We start from the raw sequence: 25,956 nt of genomic DNA, 5'->3' as shown, positions 1-25,956 counted from the left end.
TTCTCAAGGGAAGCCCTAAATCACCTCCACTGCAGTTGCCACGCAACAGAGTTGTCAGATGCGGACGACAACAGCCGAGGCTGTTCTTTCTGTGCTTTCCTGACACGTTGTTTTCGTTCAGGAGAACGGCGCTGCTTTCAGGCCGAGAAACAAAACAAGTCCTTATCTGCAGTGTCAAGCCAACAACCTCAATGTTTAACTATCCCTTCCTGAAGGGGGTGGGGGGGGGGGGGGGGGAGTGGACTTCAAGGCGGATCACAAAAACCCAGCCAGACCTGTCCCAGGTGCACCTTCTCAACCACACCTGACGCTTCCTCTCGCAGAACACGGGTGAAAATCAGGAAAGAGGCCCAGTACTGTTCCGGTCTTGCTTACAGCCTCTCGCACAAGAGGAGCATAACAAACAGCCAAACAGCCGCCTTCTTTTGTTACACGCGCGAGGCTTCAACTGAGCTCCAGCCGAGATTCCTCTGAAAAGGAATGTGTTTCAATGACATTCTCAATTCGTTCAAATGTTTTCTTTTCGCTTTAATAAACATTTGCTGTAGCCCATCAGATCCACAGGCTAACCGCTCTCTCAACCTCTCTACCCCAGTAAGCTTTTTTTAAAAAATTTTAGTACTTCTCCATAGATCGGTTGAGACAACAACCACAAGACGGCAGGCTAAGAATCCCTAACACAATGGGAATTGTTTCGGAATCCGCTGTGGTGGACACACACTCCTTACCCTAAACGCAGGCCTGAGACCTGGCCGGTGACAAATCCGCATGCTGAAAAGTGCAAAACTTTAAAAACCAAATTCATTAAAAACAAACAATGGCAACATACTACTAACTCTGGCCTTTAGAGGCCTTTAGAGGCTACTACACAATTACTTTGTCAGCAGTCACGTCCAGCCAATCACCTGACAAGCCTTCCTGACAGAACCGTGCTTGCTTTTTTTTTTGTTGTTACCCTCAAGAGCTCAAACTACAGGCGACAAAGCGCAGGAACACCTTTCCAGCTCCAGGCGTTCCAAGGCAGAGCCAGCACATTTCCCTTCCAACCTGCGCCTTTGCGTGCGGAAGAAAACAGCCCTCTCTCCCCACTGCCGTGCACATGCCTCGTCTTGACTTATGGCTTATAGTGAGAGGTTTTATTGCTGCCCCCGGGGGCAGAAACTGAGACTGTTCCAGTCACGCTGGCAACAGCATTTGTCATCAGCCTTGACAATCCCTGGCAGGGACCCAGCTTGTGCCAAATCGCCCAACAAAATAAAAACCAAAATTAGAAGCCGAGCTCTCATCGTCACAAGGCGGTGCATGATTTCTGTTGCTTTCTCTAGTCTTGGGCTCCCTGGGGGGGGGAAACTGTGTAAATGTGCACAGGCCTCAAGTTTAAGCATTACTGGGACACTGGTAATTTCCAGCAGGTCCTCCCTCATGTGATTAATGTATTGTGGGCTGAAGATAATCACATGAAGGCCCAGGGATTGCTGGGCTTGTGACAATAGTGTAAACTGAGAGAGCACAGACTCGCACCAGCACTTGGGACCGGAAACAATAAAAAAGAAAAACAGCACGACGTGTGACAAGGACATGGAAGTTATAGACTCTCTGGTAAAAAAAAAAAAGATGGGGTTTTTCAAGTGTTCAAATTTGTGGGAACAGACGCACAACTAAGGCAAGGTTCAAGAATTAGCTGTTTTTTCATGGAAAGAGTACCAAGGAAGAATCGTCACCACATTGAAAGGTAACGCGACAGGGGTTTCGTGCACGTACCCCTCCTGGAAACCCAGCAAGAGGCCTGCCTCCTCCAGCCAGCTGGGCCAGGGAGTGAAGAGCAGCTCCCGGCTCTCGGAGGAAGACTGGGATCCGAATGGACCGACCCCCGATGATGAATATCTACACCAGGCCTGTTCACGGCTCCCTCAGCTGCCCTACGCCTTTGCCGAGGCTCCTCTAGCCAAGACTGGTAAGTGACTCTTGCGAGATGTCTTTTTGTGTGCGCGTGCATGTTAAGATGGCATAAGACTTGCAAATGCCTACTGGAATGCGGCCGTGTGCTGGTTCCCAATTAAAATTCCAAGCCCATGACAAGGGGGGGGCAGTCAGTCGCCTGTGAATAAATGATTAGGCCCAGACAGGCAGGGAGAGCTCAGAAGAACAGAGCTGGTAGATGAATATTTTTTCTTAACTGTTCACAAAATCAGGGCGTCGGTGGTTTGCCATCTGCCCAGGAACCTATATGGAGCTGAGCGTCATGCACATCCTCTAATGTGGATGGATCAGTGCGATTAGCTTATAGCACTTGCATACCTGTACTGTGATGTAGGTTTATCCCCTTGGGTAACACTGGTTTCAAATTTGGTCAGCTGGAGGGGAGACTGAAAACATTACGCCTACATCTCGTGTCAGAATAACCGGGCTCGGGCCAGTGGATTTTGATGACGTTCTGTTCCTTTGTGCTCAAGCCTCTGCCGGTCATTTGTGACGATGTCCCGGGGAAACGCCAGGAGTAAATTCTAGACGAGAGGTGTCACACCTCACAGATCGCCCCCAGCGACCCAGCTTTATCCTCAATACTGTCAAATAAGCAGCAACTCAGAATGCCTTAGTTAAATACCATTTTAAGAGGAAACCCTTCTACCCTCTCTCCATTTTCTCACCGCTTCTCCCAGTTCAGGGTTTCAGGGGAGTTGGCACCTAAGCCAGCAAGAAGTGGACGCCAGGTGGGGACGGGGCACCAGTCCATTGCCAGGCGCGCACACCTACCAGTATGTTTCCGGACCGTGGGGTGGGGGAAGGAGCACCCGGGGGAGACTCACACAAAGGGAGAACCGGAATTGAACCCGTGGCCACCAGGTAAAAAAAATATAATTCAAGTAACATGAACACGTCGTCTTCCGCAAGCTGTTGTTCCTGGACATTCTGCTTCCCTGTCGTTCTCACCCCTCCCTCCCGGCCCCCGCAGGTACTATCACCCATCACGATCAGAGACGGCACCCTGTCTCCTTCCCTCTCCGTCTCTTTCATTACCCGTTGGGGAACGGCCAATGGCAGGCCAGCAAAGGTGAGGAGTAGCGCTCAGTCATCTCAAGAATTCAATTGAAGAGACGGCCGTCTGCAGCAGCCCTACCTGTTGAGATGCAGGAATGTGCCAGAATGCGTAATTATCACCCAGAAGCGAAACCGTGCCTCGCACCTGCCCGAGGCACTGGGCCCAGGGCGCGCGGCGGTGTGGCGCTGTACCTGCACGTCGCTCCTCCTCTGCCCTCTCTTCGATTCGAGCGCCCCCCTCCCTACCTCCCCAACTAACAGAGCAGCCATCTTTCTCAGTAACATGAGCCGGGCCTGACATGTATGGTCTGTCATGCTCGAGGCCCAGAAATTCCAGCGTGTCTGCATACCGCAGCGCAAGAGGGAGGGAGGGAGAGAGAGGGGGGGGGGGCGGGGGGGGAGAGGGAGAAGAAACGGAGGAAGAGACACAGGGTGCAAGAGCAGGAAGAGAGAGGCAAAGCGAAGGTGAGCTCATTCTATACATCCATTTTCCGGTCCTAGTGGGGATCTTCCATTGCTACTCGCACTTCTCATACCTGTTCAGGACCCCAGCAGAATGAAAAAAGTCCCACAGGGTGAAAGCAGACGTAAAACGCATCGTTTCTGTGTTTTCTGAAAACAATTCCAATTGTTTTGTGAAAAAAAGCCATTTTTTTCTGATGGGTCCCCACACTTGACAGCAATATGTGCCCACCCGAACCTGACACCCCAGCCAGAGCACCCCCAAACAGCACAGGTTTCTCTCCGGTGAAAGTGATTTAGTACGTATAACCGGCAAACGCTTGAGCCAGAAAGGAATTAGGTGGGGGGAAAAATGTTCATTAGAACAAGGTTCCAAAGTAATTCACAACTCCGGTGCCATGATCAACACGCACTGTCTCTGTCAAAAGGGACAGATGTATATCATGAAACAAGTTTCTATAGTTTCATGTTAAAAGCTCAAATACAGTACATTTCTACTAGTATTCAGAAAGCCAATCTGCCAGTGAGGCCGCTGACCTAACCTGATCCCGTCTGGTTTGTTTTTTTATGGAAGCAAAAAGACTTTTCTTATTGTTTCAGGAGAGTTGCCACAGTAATGTCATCCTTCACCGGACATTGGGGTAACCGACATGGGTGACACCTGTGCAAGACAGACTGCTCTTCAGAGAAGCATTCCAATAAGCATGGGTATTTCTGTCAGCCATTTCCCTCCACGGAGGGAAAAATCCATGGAAACTCTTTGCCACGGATATCTCGGAGAAAATCGCAGCAGGGTAGACTGGCTTCTGATCTTATTTATGAAACAGTGAAGTGGAACAGGTCAGAGGGCATGTACAGGAAAGGGGGCTGTCACAGAGGAGGTAGCCTAGGAAGACAGTGGAGGTTCGTCTGCTGGACGGCTATTGTTCAAGTGAGGGCACTTGGTTGGTAAAACAAATATTCATTTCCAGGATGTCAGAAGTATGTTCTGTTGCCACGTGAGGGGCCAGCCCTGCCCTCCTCCTCCTCCCCCCCCCCTTCCAACAGCGACAGTTTCTTGGAATGTCTTTCAAGCCGGACTGTCCGGCACCGGATGGGAAACTGCTTAGCGCTTTGCCCCCGGAGGGCCGGGGGGTCAGCGCAAGGTCTCGTTCTCTAGAGAACCGAGACGTAACTCGCGCCACATCTTCCTGACTGCTGCGTGCGCGGGATCCAAACCCCCCCACACACACACACACACCTCCCAGCAACCCCACACCAGCGCCGCCAGGAAAGAAAGATGCCACTTAACCCTCCTTGGATCCAAGGAGGAGACGCTTCGTTTTCTCAAACCTTCTCCTTGTTTGCACTCGAACATACTGGAAGTGCAGTTCCAAGCACCTCTGGGCAGCAAACCCTTCCAATGCCATTTTTTTAAAGCAGTTTCCTTTGGGATGTACAGGCTCTGGGATAAAAAGATCGATAGGCCAACATACAGACTGAGAGAAAGACATGGATATGCAAGGACAGCAATGTTGCCACCCACCAGTATGACCTGACATCTCAGAAGACAACTGCAGGAAATAATATTTAAGAGAAGACTTTCCCCTCATCTTTGATGTCAATATAAATGTTATAGTGACATTTGCACAGGGATTAAAGACATTAGCAGTGTTCTGAACCTTGTCGGATGTTGTTGCAGGCTGGGGAAAGAGTTTGCACTTGGATTAACTACAGACAAAAGCCCATATCCGGCTCACACACACAACTTTGCCCTGCTCTTCCATAAGTTTGTCAGTTGCCCATGGGCTCACAGCAAACAACGTCACTCAGCCTCACTAGACCGGTAGGATTTTGCATCACCGGGATTTTGAGGGGGGGTGAGGTCACTTCAACAGGCTCAGCACAAGCCTGAGTCATACCTCACACCATCTCATTTAAGCTATGTGCCCTTCTTTAAAAACTCTAAACTACACAATTTTGTTACTTAGGTTTGAGTTTTGTTGTGTTTACGCCTTCTGTTCCACTAGAAGATAAAGTAACCTCTGCTTCAAAGCATTTCCAAACTCAACTAATGATAGCGCACTTAATAGCTGTGAATGGGAGCTAGTTTCATCATGATTACAAATGCATGTACAATTGCTCCTACAATATAAAGAGACCTAAAGACAGACACAGACCAGGGATCTCCAACCCTGGTTCAGGAGATTCCTGTTCCATTAAGACCGATAAGTAACCTGTTTTTAAAGATTAGCAACACCTGTACTAATCATCTACCTATTCAACTGATAGAATTCCGGCTGGGCTAGTGCTCTCCCAGGTCAGACAGAAAGCCTCCTGCTGTAGACAGAAATACTGATGGGAAGGAAGTGGGAAGATGGCGGGATACACGAGGATTGGCTCTCAGGAAGAAAGAGACTAGGCTGGCTTTCCAGTGGTTATGCAGTAAGAAAGCTTCTGTAAACATGCTTCACAGGTTTTCCAAAGATCTGGGCTTTTGGAATTGAACAGCAGAGATGGGCTCAGTTTGGGCAAGCATAGTCTGTGCTGGTGTGTGCTGACCTGCACACACTGCAGCCCAGCGACCAGACATCTTGGGTGCCTTGCCGACATTCACTACCACCACTTACAAACAGAAAAGGAACGGGGGGGGATCTACTTGCAACTGGCTCAGGGTTAGGTCTCAGAACGCCTATTGGGGGGTGAGGAGAACAAACAAACCAAAAATGACTAGAGCTTAAAAGAGAAAAGCAGCAAACCCATGATGCCAACAGGAGCTTAGTAAAATGCTTAAAATACTTCAGATTCCAAAATGAAGGTTCCTGCAGTTTAACCATTAAGAATACAGCTCTGGCAGTGGAGCTGTACTGGAGCACTTGGGCTGCCACCGCATCAACCAGGTGGGGGCTACATAGGACTGCCCATTACCTGTAAAGTGCTCTGAGTGTCCGGAAAAGCATTATGCAAGTGTGATTAATTATAACGAGCAGAACTTGACTAATGATCGTCTTTGCCCTTATGCACAACGGTTGGTGGAGCAAAGAGAAAAGGACTCGGTCACGTGCCGGCCCTGAACACTCAGAACACCTAGAAGCAGACACTTATTTCGCTACCGGTGTAATTTCAGCTGACCCCCATCGCAGACGAGGTTTCAGGTATTTCTCGTTTCCCCCCCCCCCCCCCCCCTTCGCTTCAAGTCAGGTGCCGAGCCCACAATTACACATTTTTCAACGTGAGGGAGCAGACTCTCCTGTGAGGGCTCCAGCTGTCCTGAAACGGTTTCTGTCACCGAGTCATGTACAGTCAGGCTGGAGAAGCCTGTGGTTCGCTGGCTGGGAGACGTGGTAGGGTATGGGGACGGGTATTATCGCCCTGCGCAACGCAACACGTCAGAGGATGGAGTGCACACCTGGTTTGCCCTGAATACAGACCTCACAGGTACACTGAAACAAGCTACATTTAAGCCCAGCTTGTCAGAAAGCCTTCAACAAGGGCCAGCATTCTAAAATCCTCCAAGACCTTTCTCTTGCTTTGTATTTAAAGTGACTGAACACCATTATCAAACAAAGATGCCAAAAGGGATCTTGGGAAAACTGTACTTTTTGTTTGAGTGCAGGTCAATGCTTACATCAGGCCTAGGAAGCCTTTGAAATGAAGAATCAAAGCGGCTGTAATTGTTGCTTTGGAAGCATTTTTATCTCAGCAGAATTCAAATACTGCTGCTTCAGCTGCATTTTTTTCCTGTGTGCTGCATCCTTGTAAATATTCGCCCAACATTGATTTTGCCTCTACTCTGTAACTTCACAATCTATGGGCCTTGCGCACTTTGAGGAGCTGGTCAGCGGCTCCGATTGCACAGATACCTTCTAGAAGGCTGCAGGGCCTGCTGGGGTCCCTTTCCAAAGGCGTGAAACTGCAGAGGAGGCTCTATCTATTCATGAGAGAGCTGGCTCGAGCTCATTTCCCCGGCTGGAAGCAGCTTTGATCAGGCGTTTCTTGCTCATCAAAGTCCCCAGTTCAACTGAGCCGTCTTTGTGCACGCAAATTTTTCCCCGCCACTTACATATATGCAAAAAGAAGGGAGGAGGGCTGAAAAAGCAGAGATCCTAAAGGGCAGAGAACCTCTAAATCGTTCATATGCGAGTGGGGCGTTTGCAATGACCGATGCCATGTTTGTGTGCACTGCCTGGTAGGAAAGCCATGCAAAATCTAAAGACTCGCAAAACTTCTCACTTCTCTCGTTTGTTTTTATTTCCCCTGTATTTCATTAATGTTCCAGCTCAAAGCACTCTTCCACAAATTGCACGCATTACCTTCAAACATGCTAGGAAGTGTAAAACCATCCCTTTGCCACAGGGACAAAAAGATGGCCCTCCTACTAGGCATCAGACATCGTTTACCCAAAGGCTCGATCACACATTATCAACACAAGGCGACGCGTCCTTTTCATTCTAGTTACTGGTACACGGAGCCAGGTTGCAACATTAATGTTTTCAAGCATTCTCACCTTGGACGTGGAAATACGTCAAAAGACCGGGCTCCCGGATGTTAACAGAGCCTGCCTGCCAGAGGAAGTCTAAATTTCTTGCCTCAGCTGTTGGTAATGAAGAGCCAGATTCTTAACGGGATGGTGCGGTCTTTTTCTGGTGAAAGATGGACAGTCGCTCCTTGCCTGGAGCGCCACAGACCAGCTCTACAAAGTTGAAGTAAAAAAAAGAAACCGCTCCAGGACTGACAGCCACCATCTCTAATGCAATGATTACACGCACAACAACCATTTCCCTTCCCAATGACCTACTGCATTATCTGTTGGTCTTAAAAACAACTGCAGTGACCTAGTAACTCGCAGAGTCATTTAACGGGTGCGCCCATCACAAGACCCCCTTGATGACCGGTGAGAGCATTTGCACAGCAGGTCATTTGATACTTAAAAGAAAACAAATCTAACCCCACCGGCTGGGGGACATGTTTTGATCATGCTTCTCGTTACACAACCCCTCCTTCTGCATGAACCCCCAAACACCAAAATCTCTCCTTATATCCTGCAGTGCACAAATCTCCCAGGGGCGCACACAACACAGCATCACCTCGGCCCCGTCTCAGTCCCAGACTCCAGCGACATTCCCAGTGGGTCCATTCGGAACGAGCAAGTAGGAACTGCTCAACAATGGGAGGAAATAATCGAAAGGCACGTTCTGTGAACTTTTTGACCAACTATTGTTGCGCGCCGAGATTGACCTGGCGCCAGCGCTTCCTCCAGCACGCAGCTCGAACCCGGGGGGGGGGGGGGTTCGGGGGCAGCGCCTCTGTGCTGGGAACGACCCGCGCTCGCACTGCAGCTCACATCACGGGCTGCTCCCCTGTCGCCTAGCAGCAGGGGAAAACAAGAGCTGTCCACAAGCACCCGGGGTTATTAATACTAGACTGCTCTTCCTCGTCTGGCCGTCTCAGACCGGAGCACCAGCTAGGAAGGGAGAGAGAGAGAGAACAGAGGCCAAGAGGCTCCAAAAAACACCCCTTTTCCCATTCCTTGGGAACGGATGGGAGAAACTCTATAGGGGAAATTCAGTCACACCAACACAAGACCCCTAGACCTGGATACAACTTGTTCCTTTTTCACAGGACCAGTGTGACAACAACATTGTCAATTTGAATTCCCTTCCCCCACCCCTTGACTGACTAATTCAGCCTTCCTCGGCCTTGAACAGCTATGGTCATCCAGCAAGACTGCTCTTAACTGCTCAAAAAAAGAACAATTTCTCCCTATTAACCCTTAACCTGAGCACTCACCCCCCCCCCCCCCCCCAAAAAAAACAATGCATTGCTACTTACTCAAGTACTGCAAGAGCTTGGGCATCTGTGTATGACCTGCAAGGAAGACTATTTTATATATATATTGCAATTCCCATGGGTTCCTTGAAGACTGAAAATGACTCACAGGCCGCAGGTGCATCCAAAGCTTAAATGACAGCACAAGTTACCCAGCTGTGGTCCAGTGCCGGCACGCACTCAGTTATTCCTTATGATTAGGGCTTACGATTCTGGCTTGGAGGTCATGGAATCGGCAGTTTTGTAAGGTCTATGATTTCTGGCAAGATCCAATAAATGTGTTATAAATGTCTTATTTTCCTCCCAATTTTTTAACCTGGAAACATTTTTTCCGCACACCTTTATTGCTTTGCCAGGAGGATGTACTGTAACCAGGCGGCACTGTCTCAGGGGGAATGATGGTGGCACTGAGATCAGCGAGGAGCTATGTCACAATACAACTGCCAAGGAGAGAAAAACCATCAGTCATGGCTAAATCCTCACCTCATCACAACGCCTAGATCAACTAAGCAGATGGTCATTTTCCACTCTATTATTAATATAATCAGCAGTCATAAACAAACAAGCTAAAGACTTTAAACTGACTATGATACAATCATTTATTATATACAATAGGCAATGAAATCTCCAAATTTGAGCAGATGAAAATGACAACAAATACATAACTAAACACATGGGTTCACAGTTTTCAACTTCAGTAACAACTTAGTATAAATGAAAACCCTAAAAACATTGGGGTCTCCAGAACATAAGTGCGTTTTCAACAATGAAAGGAGGAAAACACTTTCACTGAAGTCCTTATTTGTTCTAGCCCAAACCGAATATCAGTAACCAACTTCACAAAAAGAAAAACAATACAATAAAAAAAAATGTGAAGTACACTTAACAAAGTCAATGTTTAAACCAAAAATGAGTCTTGCCTCTTTATCACACACAAAATCTAATAATCAGCTTAAACAATGACAGCAAAAAGCCAAGGGACAGAGCAAAGTTAGATCCAAGTTACAAAAAAAGGCACTTGCAAAGGTTTTTAAAGTTCATTGACTTTTCTCCTTAACAAAGACTCCAAAACTTTGTTGTGTCCCGGAAGCTGTCTGTTACTAAGGCTGCTTTAATTATTTTTATATTAATGTTGCTGCCGGTGTTGTTGTATTCTACAGCCTTGCCAAAATCACACGGCTGGGATTTACGACCCAAAACAATCGGGCGGGGGCGTGGAGCACCAAAGGGACAGGTGTGGAAACGAAGGAAGGGACACTCGTAAAATTATCCCTGCGCTGCACTTGGAAGCCCTGGTTCAGGAAACCTGGGTGAGCTGGCAGGACATCCAAATCCAGCATTTCCCAGGCCAATTTACTGACCCCCCCCTACTCCACCACTGCCAGTGGCAAATGCAAAACACGATTATAGCCAGGTCACTGCTGGAACAGAGTGAGAGAGAAGAGGAATGAGAGAGAGAAAAAAGAGGTACCATCTCTGCAATGACTCTCGCTGACCTGTCGTCCGTTATACTGGAAGTCAGACAAATCCCGGCTGGGATTTACGGAAGCCGGCACGATTTCCCACGTAGCCAGGCTAGCTGCCGGGCAGTCTCCCTCGGGTTTGCAAACCTGAGACATCTGGAACCTCTGCACAGCGGGAAGCATCAGTCTGCAGTGTTTAAAACATGGTGACCCTGCATCGGCTTCCTCCACGTAGCGCAGATCCCAGTCCCTCGTGTTCTTGGAGGCTTTTTTAAAAAATCCAGCCCGAAGCACGCCTCTGGATGATCTGGATACAGACGTTTTGTCTATTGAACCATTTACAAACAAGTCAGCACATGCATTTCATATTGCAACGGCGTGTAGGACTTAAAGGGAAGACGCGCTCAAGCTTCACAGCACACTAGGGAGAGCTCACAAAAAGATGTAATTCGCATCAGGGTGCTCAAAAGAGTTCAAAGGAGAGCAACTAAAATGGTTCTGAGACTCAGGGGCTTGTCAGATAAAGAAAGGTTAAAGGAACTAAATCTCTCTAGTCCAGAATAGGCAATAAGACCAGTATATAAAATCTTACAGGGTACATGACAGTCAGTCAAGAGGACAATTTCAGACTGTTTTCAGTGTTGTGCCGTTTCATATCTCAGTCACCAGCCAGGTGCCAGATACCCAGGTCATGGTCACTCTGCGTGTCCCCACTGTACACTGTTGGTCAGAAAACCAGACAGCACTCTGATACCCCACAGGGGAAGGACCCCAGTGACCACTGAGTCACACGGGCTACTTGGGAAAGTTAAAACCTGCTGCCTCCCCGTGACGATTTTGGCCATGTGCTCTGAACAGAAGTCTAAGAAAACACCCTGAAAGTAGGAAGTAGGAGATGAGGGTTAAAGCCAGGCTGCTAATAGTATTATAAAGTTAGGGGAATAATAATCTCCTGGAAGATGCACAAACCTTAAAGATTACTTAACTGAAAACCTGAAGAGTACCCAGTAACGTAGCGGAGCATTTTACCCAATGAATCTGCAGTCCCTCCTCGGTTATTTGAACCCATGACCTTCTTCCCCTGAGGTCCTAGAGACCTAACCATGACTCCACTCTGCTGGGAGGAAAAACAGAAAAAAAAGAAACACCGAAAAACAGCCTGTGTTCTTTTTCTTTGGCATCACAAGATCGCCATTTCCAATGTGACTCTAGGGAGTTGCCAATTACGCGCTGCAGAGTAGGAAAACGCAGCACAAGTTGTGCTATGCAAATAAACATTTTAAAGAGCTGCCATTGATAATCTGGAGGACAGAGCCTCTTCCAGATGCCCCAGGGGCTTCCTGCTGCTAATGAATGGGAGCTACTGTAACAGTACAATCAAGCTGGCAGTGTACACACAAGGCAGAGCGCACAGCAAACCGGAAGGGGAACTGCAGCTGCTAAACCCATTCTTAAAAAAAACAAGACTGTTCTCGCTAATCAAATACGATCTATGTTCCTAACCCCAACACAAACAGCCGCCGGGGAAGCAAGCAAGCCTCAGATTTTTTTTTTGCTTTCTGCAATTGTGCACTGAAACTCCAAATGCAGTAAAGAAAAAAAGTCTGCGTACAACACAAGCAACCTGGCAAGCAGTGTCTAAACTATAAACAAGACTGAGTGTAAATGCACAGGACATAGTGTTCCATTCACACCAAGGTCACTTTTCTGAATATTAAGGCCTTAATTCTAACCTTCAGCTTCCGAAGACGACAGCATCGCATCACCACGTCAATATTTCTTATTAGCGGCATGACCCCCAGATGATTTGAGATAAGCCTTCACGTGAATTAATCTCCCAGTCACATCCAAGCTCGAACAGCACGGCCTGCGGGCGTTCCACGCAGTCCTGCGGGACTCTGGCTAAGGACAATCCGGCCCGAGACGAGGCCCGACCACAGACGCTGCTTCGACGCAGCAAACACAGCAAACGAGGAAAGAAATGGAAAAGAAGGCCCATGTCAAAGCCGCCTTCCCCCCTCCGAGGGAAAACACTTCAAGTGTGTGTCAAAGTTCACCAGCCCCGTAACTGAACTCCCATCTCCAGGACACATGGGCATTCCAGCGTGGGACACTTCAAAACGGAGGGGCTGGGGAAAGAGGAGGAGGAGAGGCTGTAATCCCCTGGCACTGTACCAGCTGATAGTTGTGCCCTGATGCCTAAGCTCATTTCTCAATTTCACTGCCCAGCTGTACCGACTCCTACTGCAGGTTCTCTCTCTCCTCAGTAGAACGTCTTTGACATGGTGTTTGTCACCAAGGGGCAAAGTGAACCGACTGGCTGCAGAGGGGGCTCTTGTAAACGGAACCGGAGCAACGCTCACGCAGAGCGAGGCCAGAACCCTGCCGGACAAGAACGACAAAGCAGGCCCCCATGATTAATCCCAGGGCGTTTCTCGAAAAGAGTAGGGGTGTGATCCCTGTGTCCTGGCCAAATTTCCCATTCGCCCTTACCAATTAATGATTCCCTCCTTATGATTCCCATCACTGAACTGGCTTCATCACTCTGCTCTCCTCCCCACTGAGAGCTGGTGTGTGGGGAGCAGACTGGTGCATCATCCAGGTGGGGGTACACACTGGTGGTGGTGGTGGTGGAGGGGATCCCCATGAAAGTGTTTCAAGTTCTGAAAGTCACATCGCCTGCGACTGCAAATAAGACAGCAAAAATAGGAGCGGTGGCTCTGTGGCTCAGGATCTGTGGCTGTGTCTGGAAGGTTGCCGGTTCAAATCCCACAGCTGGCAGAGGAATCCTACTCCATTGGGCCCCTGAGCAAGGCCCTTAACCCCAGCTGCTCCAGGGGCACTGTACAATAGCTGACCCTGCACTCTGACCCCAGGCTTCTCTCCCTGTCTGTGTGTCTGTGGCTCATGGAAAGACGAATTCCTAATGAATGAAATTGTATATGGCTAATAAGGTGATGTTATGTTATGTTAAGCATGTTCCATAGAAACTGTTAAAAGAGGGGCGTCCTGTTTGAATTCGGCTGCAGCTCAATTTCACAATATATCCCACACAGCTATTTTGACAGTGAAACAGCTTTCACTGGTAACTGCGCCTACATGGTGGCCTTGGGCATTTTATAATGACATTATATGACACGTTTGGTTTTTACCAGCGGAATTTCTCCTCTCATCTCCAGGAGGCCATAACAAAACTCTGCTTTTATTTCCACGAACATCGAACAGCGAAGCGGGCAGGGCGGGGCAGGCGGAAGGGGCTGTTCTCGGAGTAAAGGGACAGATAAACGATAATCCACAAAATGAGTAAGAGGAGCAGAGGAGCAGCCCAAGCCTGGCAATTCCCATCTACAAGAGGGGATGTAAGCAGAGACTGATGGGAGGGAAAAAAAAGCATGCTCAACAAATGTGCAATTTATTAGCCAATGGTTAATTAGTAACAGCAGTTCCAGATACAGGGTTTAATTTGCCCCCTATTAGGCAAAAGGGGAAAAAAAAGGTTTAGAACAGACATGATTTAACAGCCAAAGTGATGTGTTTTTTTCCTGCTCACAACACATACCAAGCACATGACCTGTTGAGAGTGCTGATGTGAACTGCAGAGCCGTGTCCCCAGTGATCAGCAGCGGCTGTACACCACAACAAGATCAAACAAGACCTGCTCAGCAGAAATAGTCAATTAGGCAGCATTGCGCTATGCTGAGGCAGTGCAGATCAAAGGTAGCTGACCCTCACACGTCAGCAGGCCACTCCGGCGTCTCCCGGGGGCTGCAGAAGGGATTTAGAGGGAATGCTGGGGAAGGGAAAGGGCTTCTGGGCAGTGGCACACCTTCAGCAGCAAGGCTGCTCTCAAAGAACGGGGAAGCTCTAGGGCAGGCTATGTGCATAACCAAATTCAAGAAATGTTTTGCATTATATTTTGCCACCAATAATATTAAAATGAATAAGAGACCCAGGCTACCCAAAGGAAGTGCAGACCTGCTCCACTGAACGCTACAAGCTCCATGGCGACGTACAGTTCCCTCAAGCCTGCAGGCCCCCAGGACATCTCAGGGATCCAAGTGTCACTGGGTGACTAAGCCATATCCTAAACCTCGACACCGCATTGCTGCTGTGACATTGTTCAAGTCTGCCAACCAGACGAGATCCGGACTGGAACCCGTGATGCCCGGGTCATACAGCGCAACCCACGCTCGCCATTAATTCCAATTGCTGGTTTGATCTACTCAGGACTTCTCTCAAGATGAAATTACTAATGTTTCGGCCTTTAAAAGTTCTCTTGAAATCCTGTAAGGGAGAGTCTGAACAAAAACAAGCCCATGAAAATCCTCAGCAACAGGCGATCCGACACGAAACAAGAACCCTGAGTAACTCCACTTGCTCACATTCAGAATTCCTGTCATTCCTGCCATAGCTCATACCGGAGGTGAGGAAGCCCCCTGCGGACATCCAGCCCAAGGCCCCTGCACGGCATGATCCTGTCATGGGTACCCGCTTCCAGTATCTCGAAGATGAAGAGCTGAGGACCAGAAAGCCACTGGAAGGGATGTCGTTAGTATAGCCAATACCTGCCAAATGCAAAGAAGCGCTCGCTAGGAGCATGACAATCCCCAAGGTGCTGAAAGGACTGATATTTTTCTTCTTATAAGGAAATAATGTCTACTTGCAACTTAGGACATGGGCTTTCCAAAAGAAGTCGAACCCGGGTCCCTGATGCAACCCCATGGTGATCGGGGCCACAGCTTTCAACGGTCCTTCAGTTCTGAGGCTCCCCTGCTTCAGTTTGCCGTTTCCTGCTCGTCTCCATCAACTATTAATCCCCCGAGCACGTCTGCAGTTTCCAACCCGCTAGATGAAAATCCAGGAGGGGCGAAGATTTTACCGACGCCCCATATTTAGAAGCTAACCTCTGATCCAAAGCCTTGCAACCTTTAAAAGACGGCCGATCATTCAGGGCCGATCAGGGGACGCCAGATTTTAGCACGCTGGATTTCAGCCCTGGGTTTGCACTGCTATGATTTCTGTGTCCCTAACGTGGGGTGTAACAAAGGCATCTCACATGCACACAGCCTCTGTTTTTTGTTGCGGCATTTTCACCACCTTGCATCGAGAGCATCATGCATCTCAGTACTCGAGCTGAGAGGTGAAGTGCCTGACTGAGAGAACAGGGATGAGGGAAGCCAGTGTTCCGATTTACACCAAGGGGGATGGAAATGTGCACTCTGATTAACGGGATTAATTCAACCCCTGAGCTCAGTGCTTAAGATTTTTTTCTTAGAAGCGTCTAGCAGGGTACAACATGTTTCTGTCCAGACACTTGGTGCGCATCGGTGAGAAAAGGGGGGGGGAGAGGTTGTTTTTTCATCTCTAGCAAAACAAATTTTGATAGTGTGCACCACAGCAGGCAGAGGGAGAGAATGAGACAGGACCAAAAGGGCACCTGCTTTGCAATCACTAGTCAAGAAGCAGAAGGCAAGCAGCCTCTAGAGCCCTAAGGACTGCAGTTCCTCTCTTCTGCCACACTTCGCCATGTGCAAAGTTGTTTTTTCTTTAGTGCATTAACAATGGTTCTGTTGGTTTCCAGCTCCAGGTTTACACACTTGCATTGTGCTATTTTTCCAAGTGAAGGCTATTTCAGAAACTCCATTCATCCACTGTTCAAGTAATTGTCAATGCAATTAGCCCGATGTCTGCAGAGAAAAATCCAAGAGAAATTCCCTGAGCTCCACTGCATCGCCATCCAGACATGACCATGTTTATCACAAGTCACATCTCTCACATCAGGTTACAGGAGCCCAGAACATGCTACCCAGACAAGCTGTGGAAGGTGACGCCCTGCCTTCTTTCTAGAAATGACTGCATAAGTGAGATCGTCAGCCCAACGAGCTTCTGACTACCAAATGGACTAGATGGGTTGGATGCGCTCCTCTCGTCTGTAACTGTTCTTATGTTCTAAGCTGAAGACTATATTCGTTGACGGTCTTGAACTTGTCTTCCATATTCACGGCAGTTGACGTGGAGTCAAACCATTCTGAATGCGAGGGAAAAAAAAAATCTCAGCTTCTGGAATAAGATTTCTCCAGCCAAACCTCTTAAATCGGCTTGATGGTCCCTGAACTGTTCTGGGCTGACCCTCTTCTGCCTTGACTGCTGCAAAAGGCTGACAGTGAAGCAGCTGTGGCCAAGCGGACACAAGCTGGCGATATCGAGATGGCCAAAGCCCAAGAGAAAAGGTACACCTGCCCAAGAGGATAGTTTTCTGGCCCCCTTTCAGATCGACGCATTTCCCTGGTTTTCTGCTGAACTACAGTCTGAAGATGTCAGCAGTTAATTACAGGGAATAAAAATAGAGCAGGGAAGGAAGAGAGAACACTAGGCCTCTTGCCTTGCAGATTTACAGCGAGAAGCAAGGAGCGAGGAATGGGCGGCTGGAGCTATACAATTGTATCCAGCGACTCGCGCATAAATCTACGCTCGTACCGTCCTGCTTGACAACGGGAAGAAAGCGGAGCGAATCCACGGTCCAACACTTGGCGCACAAGGTCATAAATCGGCTGGCTCGGACCTCGCGGGGAAGCGCACGCCGATGTCAATGACCGCAGCGGAGACGTCGAGGTGGCCCCTCGGGACCCAGCCCTGGAAGGTCCCGTGAACTGGATCGCCAGCACACATGTCCTTTCGCCTCCTGTCCCGGCTCACTTCAGCCCCGAGAGGAAGTCGGGAAGCCGTTTTGGACATGCGGTGCTGGTCGGGTATGACCCAAGAACCAGCACGCTGTGTGAACGAGCTTCTCTCCTTGGTGGCCAGACCCTGACGTGTTGTCTACACAAAATGCATTGGTGCACGAGTGCCAGTTGCTTCTTGGCACTGGAGAAAACTAACATTCTGCATGTACCCGATGTCAATTTTTCAGTGCCGTTTGCACCTTGAAGAGAGAGAGTTGGCATACTTTCTTTTGGCAGTAAACATGATGTTGAGATTTGTGGCTCAAGGGATAGGGATTACCATCGCTTACGTTTCCTGGGATTCAAGGAAGAAAACGAAGGTGAACTGAAATTAGACACAAGCCACTTAAAAAGAGCGAGAAACCCTGCAGAGCAATCCACAAGTGAGTCAAAGCTACTGTACTGTTCTCCTACTTAAAACAGAGAATGAAAACTGTTCCCAAAACTAAGACTGAGCATAACGGGCTAAAAACAGCAGTAACGGTACATACTTGTCATTTTTCTTCACCAAGACTAGACTTCTAGTAAAACACATTTACTTTGAGAGATGCCTAGGAATGTGTGGCGGAGAAGACAGAGTTAAAGCCACCAAAATAAGCACAGCCTTCTGCAGCTGAACTTTGACCTGAAAAACTTTGGCATTGCGCAAGAGCTGATGTCTACACACTCAAACGCCACTTCACAATAACAGCACTTGGTGTGCCAGAGGAAAGATATTACTGATCCTGAAGGGGGGGGGGGGGGGTTGGGGATCAGGTTCTTGTACTCTCACCCCCTTTTTTATTTTTCCTCTCATTGTCAAGGATGTGGGAAACCTCTTGAAAAAGACCAATCCCAGGGAACTGTGTGCACGCTCCCTTGGCTTTTCCGGGATTATTGTCCGTTCACTCCACTAGGCAGGGATTTCGGCTAAACAAAGCAAGAAAAGGCACGAAGCACAGTGCCAATTCCATTGTTCAAGATGATTAGAATCAGGCCATGTGAACGATACACATTTCAGTAATCACTAATACCCCCCACCACAAGCATTAAAATAAATATGACTGTGGATTTTTAGTCTCCTTAAATACATCACAGCCAAAGGTCATTCCAAGGTTGTTCCCTACGTATTTAGAAGAAATCTCCTGTTTCTGTGAGGGGTTCTTCCACATTTTTACAACAGTTCTCATGCAGCTTCCACAGCCACCTGGCAGCCATCACAGCAGGAGAAAGCCCAATTCTTATCAGACCGGTCCGTTTTCTTCTTCTCGCTCAAACTCCACGAGAGGAAGGGGACTCGGATTCATCTTCTTCACCCTTCGGCTCGCGTCACGGCTCATCCTGCCACGGTTTTAGAAGGCTGGTTCGTGAGGTCACGTAACAGCTCGTCGGTTGAGAGCCGTGGAGTGCTCTCCATTTCCCTGCAAACCACAGAGCCACCACCTCTCGCAGAGCAGTAACTAACACGGTGACAGGGCTGCCAACACCGAGTCCCAGCTGGTGAAAGCCACAACAACAAGAGGCCATCAAACCAAATGGGAAAGACACTTTGGAATTAAACTTGAACATTCGGTCCTGGTGCGTAGGGTCTTGGTCGTCAACGGGTGATAAATCGGAATAAAAGTAACAGCTCAACATTCAAGCTTTAGAGTTACTTAAAAGCTTGCAGGTGAAAGTCAAAGAGAGACATATATCCACTTCAGTAAGTCCCAGACATTATGCATTATTCTGTCCTTTTCACTCAGTTTTACTTCTTAACTCAGGAACAATGTTTTGGGGATTGCCAAATGAAATTTAAGCAATTTGTTTTTTAAGAAGAGAGTTAAATCTAGATGGATCTTAATTTTACAATACAAAAGAAGCAACCTTTTAGCTTAAAGGATGTGTAGAAAGGGACAAATATTAATGATGGGGATCATCTATTTAAAATGAGATGTCATCCACTCCAACACTTCACACTAATAGGTTTTAATGAAAACGTCACAAAGAAGTGTACATAATTTTTTAAAATGAAGACTTTGCAGCATTTATTGAGATAGTACAGTTCTTGTTCAAGAGCTGGCATAATTTTGGAGCATTTCATTTATTGGCTTACCTTCCTGGAAAAACACTGAAGTATGCCCAGTTGGTCCAATATTTTCTTATTTACCATTTCTGATGTCCAAAGAGACACTTCCCTGCACGCGTGTTCCTATCCTAAGAAGTGCCTGGAGACTGTGCTGGAAATCCTACCCCTCACACACGTCCTAATAGTTTATAAAAGGTATTTGCCCACCACTTCAAACCTTGTAACCAAGAATATTACACTAGCGCACACCCAACTAAGAATTTTCCACTTCCATATAATCAACCAGAAATGCCACAAAGGCTCAAGTCTCATAAAACCAACAGAACTACAGCTTTGTATCACAGTTTAGTAAACCAGACAGATCTACAACATTGTGTTACCTGGAAATCAGCCTGACGCAACCCAAGCCTCAGCAACACTGCAGCCGACTACAAACAATACAGATGTTGCCATTTTCTTCTTTTTCCACTTTGATCATTGAAAAGATGTCCTGAAAAACGAAGGACTCGAAAACCAAAACAAAACAAATCCCTTCGGACAATCCCGCTCCGCAGGTTTAGTGATGTTTTCCTAATTGTCCAGCACTTAGTGGTCTCTCCGGCCTCGAGGCTCTTGAAGAAACTAAATTACAGGACTCGTCTTCCCTAACTCTGCTATTTCCAGAGCGCTGCGAAACCAAAAACAAACACCAGAGACAATCTCAGAAAGCATTTCATCTGGGAGCTAACCTGCAGCCAAATGCAATAACGAGCTCAACATGCGGTTATTTGTCTTCGTTCTGCAAGCTAGTAATTTGGAGGAATCACGGCGGTACAGTGCTTTTGTGGTCGGTCCAAAAACCCACAAAAACTCCAACAAACATTTACTTCAAAATAAATCAGCGTGCTTATGCATGCACATCTGTGTTCAGACATTTATATATACATCCTAACACATGCAGCGCAGTGGAAGCGCTGCGACCATAAGTCCAGAAGAGGCGTAATAAACACTTAACTCAACTGTGCTTCTAAATTCACTGAACACTCACTCCTTCCAGCAAGTAGTAAAGATTTTCAACTAAATTTAGACTCGAGGAGGCCGTTTTTTTTCACGTCTGCAAATAACTTTAGGTGGTCTTGCAACGTGATTTGAAGTAAAAGGGGGGGGGGGGCACGTTCCCTCCGCGGAGAGTTTCCCCCTTCAGTAGCCTCTTCTCGAGCGGAGCACTGGCATAGCCTCCTCCCTCCCCTGGCTGGGAAACATTTCATCACATTCTGCCGCGAGAGCGCCGGCTCGGACACACCACTTGACTGAGCTAGTGCTAATCACATGACGCGGGGCGGGGGGGGGGGGTCGTACCTGCCTCCTGCCCTTCTGTGACCGAAGGACAGCACACGGCCAGGCCACTCCCTGCTGCCCTGCTCTGCCCCCCGCCTCCCTGCACAGCCCTGCCCCTCAACTCGCTGAAGGGGATCAGAGACGCATTCGCAACACACAACCTAACGCTCGGAAACTGAAGCAGGTGTGTATCAACACGGGCGGCCTGGTGAAGCGGGGGTTAGCATTCTGCCTCGCAGCGCTGGGGGGCCCCGGGTTTAATTCCTAGGGTGCTGTCCGCATGGGGTTCGTATGTTCTCTCCACGGTTCCTCCAGGTGCTCTGGAGGTGGTGTTCAGAGAGGTGAACCGAACTAGACCGCGCGTCCTGGGAAAGTGCAAGGGGAGTGGAAACCCTGGTGACAACCCACACGGCCAAAGAGGAGCGTGTAAACTCCACACAGAAGGCACCAGAGCCCAGAGTGGATCCCAAGCTCCAAGAGCGTGGGAGCAGCAGGGCTGGCTGCTACCCAACTACGGCCCCTGTATATTAAATACAGCCAGAGAGTGGGTTCATCTAAGAGAAAGGATGCTGGGAGTGACTATGCCAGCAAAAAAGCATTGGCACTCTCGGTGTATAGATTTCAATCTAATCATAAGGTCTCTTTTCTCACCAACAGTACAATGCTGTCTAGGCTCTGACCCTCAAAATCCCATCTGCCCATTATATAGTGCAGGGGGGGCCTTAAAGTAAATAAAACAAACACATCTGGGTGGGGGGCACCAAAAACAAGAAAGCAGGTCAACTCACTTCTCTGGCAGTGGTCCTGCGTCCAGCAGCGTTCGCTGAAGTGCCCGTTGAAGATGGTCTGCGGGCAGCTGGTCTTCCCCTTGGCGGTGCCCGGGCACACGTCCCCGCACTCGCGGTCATCTTTGTTGGAGACGATGTAGTTGTCCTCCACGGAGTCGAGGATCTTGGACCAGTCGAGGGTGGACAGGTAGCAAAGGTCTGGGTTCTTCTCGATGCGCACGGCGCCCCTGGTGATGTTCATCAGGCTGTGCAGGCCGATCTCCTTCAGCTGCAGCATCTCGAAGAGCACCAGGGCGTAGTTGAAGAAGAGGTTGGTGCCGCGGACCACGGTGAGGTTGGGGAAGAGGTCCCGCAGGCTCTCCAGGCCGTAGACGCGGAACAGCAGCAGGTAATCCGTGATCATGGTGAGCTTGGGGAAGCGAAGGCCCCGGAAGTCCTCCGGCTTGGTCTTGAACATGAGCAGGATCTTCAGGTGGCCCTCGATCACCGTGCAGTTCTCGATGGCGTGCAGGTGGGTGATGTTGTTGCGGATGTCCATGCTCTTGCAAACTGCGCAGGAAAAAAAAGGAGCCAAATCATGTTAAAATCTGTTGCCTTTACAGGGCTGGACAGGCTTCAATTATTTTAGATGAAAACATCAAACAGTCCTAAAAGCATTCCAAGTTGTATAAATCTTACCCCGCCACCCCCCTCCAAAGCTCTCTCCATTTTCAACTTTGAGAAAACCCATGAAGCATTTTGTAAAATATGAGGTTAGAGTTAAAAAAGCCATACATGGACCTATGCATACAAGCTTGTGTGTCAGTACTCAAACAATAAATTGAGCATACTCTAGGATTCTCTTATGGGTATATCACTGTTAGAAAAAAGATACTTGGCTGATCACACCTGACTCCAGGAGGCATTCTAGCAAAAACATTTTGCGTAAAGAAATACGTCATTCCTCCACGCCATTGCCCAAGCAAGCAATCAACTGTAATGATCCCTGACCGAACAAGAGCCTCTCTGCGTGCTCGAGGGAAGAGTTTATACTGGACACAAACCAGCCAGGCTTAGCTACAGCCAATGGATCACCAATAAACAGCAGTGGTGACTCGGGTTTTGTTTAAGAAATATATTATCCGTTTTGCAATTGGTTCTTTATTTTGATTGGAACCCAAGAGAAATAGGTTAACGATTTATAAAAGAAAAACTACAGGCCCCGCTACTTCATTTGACTTTTCTGTCAGTAAGAAATTAGACGGCACATGTAGGTCAAGCAATGTAATAATGGCCAGAGTAAAATCACAGGCGCCGACAGGCTGATCCTGCAGGTAACAGAACAGACACTAGACCTTGAGACTGTTCATTCTAACACGGCAGGGCTGTGCTGTTTACAGCAATTCTGTGCTTATGGTAAAGGCCGCTTTCCCCTAATAAGTGAATTATTCTGTGATGCCTGCAGGCGGGAGCCGACAGGTCAGTGTGGTCTCTAAGGAAACAGCCATCGCTGCACGGAGACAACCCCACCAGCCAAAGCTCTACCTGTGCTGCTGCAGTCTCGGAGCTCTCAGCCTGTCAGACAGCATCTCCCTGGGTGAGCAGTCCCCCCACCACCCCACGCAGTGCCTTCTGCTTTTTTGAGCCATTTACAAAAACCTTAATTGTGAACTACTAATTTACTTAATTGAAAAAAAAAAACCTTTACTCTTTGATGGCTAGAAACAAAGTCACTTATAACTCAATAAGCCATCTTCAAATTCACAGCCTTTTCAGGTGCTACAATGGGGCCTAATTAAGCCAGCTAAAAGCCCATTGAAGGGCTTAATACAAGGAAAGGTCATCTTGAAAAACAAGTCAGGTTGGGGCAGCCCTATTCTAACCCTATCAATTGCTCACTAAAACCGCCAACCCGTTAGGACTTTCAGATATGATTTCGGTCTCATAGTGAAACTAATCAAGCCTTATGAAAGAAGAGTCAAATTCCCCAGGTGCATTCTTCTGCCAGCACTAACACAACACTGAGCCGACTCCAAGTTGCAACGCAGTGCAACTACAGCAAGCAATGATCCTGAATTTCTGAATCTGCACAAACAACACCTCCAACCTCCTGCAGGGACACAGCTTGACCCAACGGCACTTTCAACTACAACTAACTTCTTATTTTATTTGGCTGCTGTTTTGATCCAACGCAATTTCATTTGCAACCAAATCTGTTTCATCTAGATTTTTTTATGGAGTCATTTGGGTGAAGCACCTTGCTCAAGGGGACAACGGCAGTATCGGACCCGGGGGGTTCGAACCCACAACATTCTGGTCTCAAGTCCAGAACCTCACTGGCCGCACCACACCGCTGCCCACTTGCTGGGGCACACCTTACCTGGGTCAAGGAATCAATTCGGCTGCAGACTGAGCCTGTAAGCAGGACGTAAAGCCACTTAGACAGGAGAGAAAATGTTTGTCTGTCGCTGCCTTTGGCAGATGGGATGTTTGTGCAACAACCAAAGATCTGCCTGTCATCCGCCTTCACGTACTGTATGCGGTCATCGGTAACTAGGTTTGCTCTGTTTAAACTAGAGCAGGAGCGGCGTAGATCAACGGCTGCAGATCAAACAGTGGAGATGATGTCGCAAGCCGACTATGGCGGTGTTACGATATTGCTCACAATTACGAGGCCTTGGATTACAAAAACAAATATACGGTTACATCAAGCCCCTTAAGACTTATTCGGGTAAACAACATAAAAGAGCAACACTGCTCCATGGCAACAAGCCGTGGCAAGTGTGAACAGACAAGAGATTGCTCCAGGACAGGGGGGGGTGCACGCACAACAGGGAACAGGTCTGACTTTTCAGATCAACGGCGTCGACAGGAAAGGACGCCAATCTAGATATTTAAACAAATATCCACCCCCAGCTGCCAAAGCGCATTGGATTTGCAAGAACAAATTATTCAGACTATTTTCCGGGTGAGGGTTAAAATGACACGGAGTGAAGCGATTAATCAATGCAAATTCTTCTGGCTGCTCTTTAGGTTTAACTGTTGATCAGCACTTTTTTGCAGAATTAACTAAACGACGAGGCTTTGCCAGTTGAGAGAGGCAGGAAAGTGAATCTTCCTACACTACCCTGTGGTCACCTCTTACAGATTGATCCTTGCCATGTGCAGTGTTCATTTGACTTCAATGATCCTGAATATCTGGGCTTCCAATTCACAGAACAAAACAAAAAAACACTAGCTGTATCACTTTTTGCTCCTCCCATGAAAACTCAAACCAATCTAACACTTCCTGCAGGTGTAAAGTTCACGGTCACGGTAGCATAATTTCATACGTGTGTTTTTACAACTAGACACCAGACAAAAACACAGGAAATAAAATGCAGCATATAGTACAAAGTCGGCAGAAACCAAACATTTGATTAAATGGGCTAGCAAGGCTCAGCTGTTACCATAGACACAGTCTGGAAGGAGGAAAAAAAGCTGTCTTTTCTTCTCGAGCAAATCTATTCGGCTGGTGTGAGGTGCTGACTCCCTTCACAAGGGACAGTCTGCTTTAAAACAGCTAAATCACACATGCCAACCCACAGCAAGAAATCTGAGCGTGTGTGCTCCCGAAATACACAAACTATTGTAGTGAAACCAAGTAAGTTAGATACTTTAAAACAGTACTGTTTCTTTTGCACATTACATAGAAAAAAAATCCAGTCTCCATTCCAGCTCCAACTTGGATCAAAACTCTGAACCTCTTTAGCCACAAGCCGAACAGACTGTTAGGGGACATATCGGAGAATTCGAAACCCTCAAAGGTATTGACGACATCAAACCAACAGGCAAGTCCTGGATCAACGGGGAAACACAAACCAGATGACAAGTGGAAATGGCAGGGATGTGCTTTGAAAACTGAGAAGGAGCAGCTTCTGTACACGAAGGGTTGTAGGGATCTGGAACAAGCTGCCCATTCCTGTGGATGAAGCCGATACCCTGGCTATTACATATTAATAATGCATATGATTAAAGCATCAATGCTGCATTCTGATTAATGCATATATTTGAGTTATTTTAAACTAGCTAAATTATTTAGGGTAGGAAAACTACAATGTGGTGACAGTTACATTCGTCAGCTTACATATTAATATTCCAGCAAAGAACATCTATGTTCAGCCAACATCTAACCCTGCCACACATGGTTCATATTGCATTGCTACAGAACTGCACATTGTGTTTGAGGAGCCCAGGTAGAACAGGATCCATCAGCTGGCTTTAGAGCTAGAGGCACACTTCAGAGTGATACCCACTCTGGGCATGCACAATCTGCCTTATATGAAGTCACC

General features: G+C 47.9%; 1 protein-coding gene across 2 annotated transcripts in view; it reads right to left on the bottom strand.

The window, feature by feature from the left end:
* LOC148639157 (insulin receptor-like) overlaps positions 1-25,956 on the bottom strand; it is a 105,724-nt gene that overhangs the window by 52,846 nt on the left and 26,922 nt on the right. For both annotated transcript variants that reach the window (XM_088622204.1, XM_088622205.1), the window contains exon 2: positions 21,647-22,195. In XM_088622204.1, the coding sequence (XP_088478330.1) occupies positions 21,647-22,195 (549 nt within the window). The remainder of the gene's footprint in view (positions 1-21,646; positions 22,196-25,956) is intronic.

Source organism: Lepisosteus platostomus, chromosome 27 (assembly GCF_059453375.1).
Source record: "Lepisosteus platostomus isolate fLepPlt1 chromosome 27, fLepPlt1.hap1, whole genome shotgun sequence".
Classification (NCBI taxonomy): domain Eukaryota; kingdom Metazoa; phylum Chordata; class Actinopteri; order Semionotiformes; family Lepisosteidae; genus Lepisosteus; species Lepisosteus platostomus.
The sequence above is the reverse complement of the archived record's forward strand: the minus strand, read 5'-3'. Positions and strand labels throughout refer to the sequence as shown.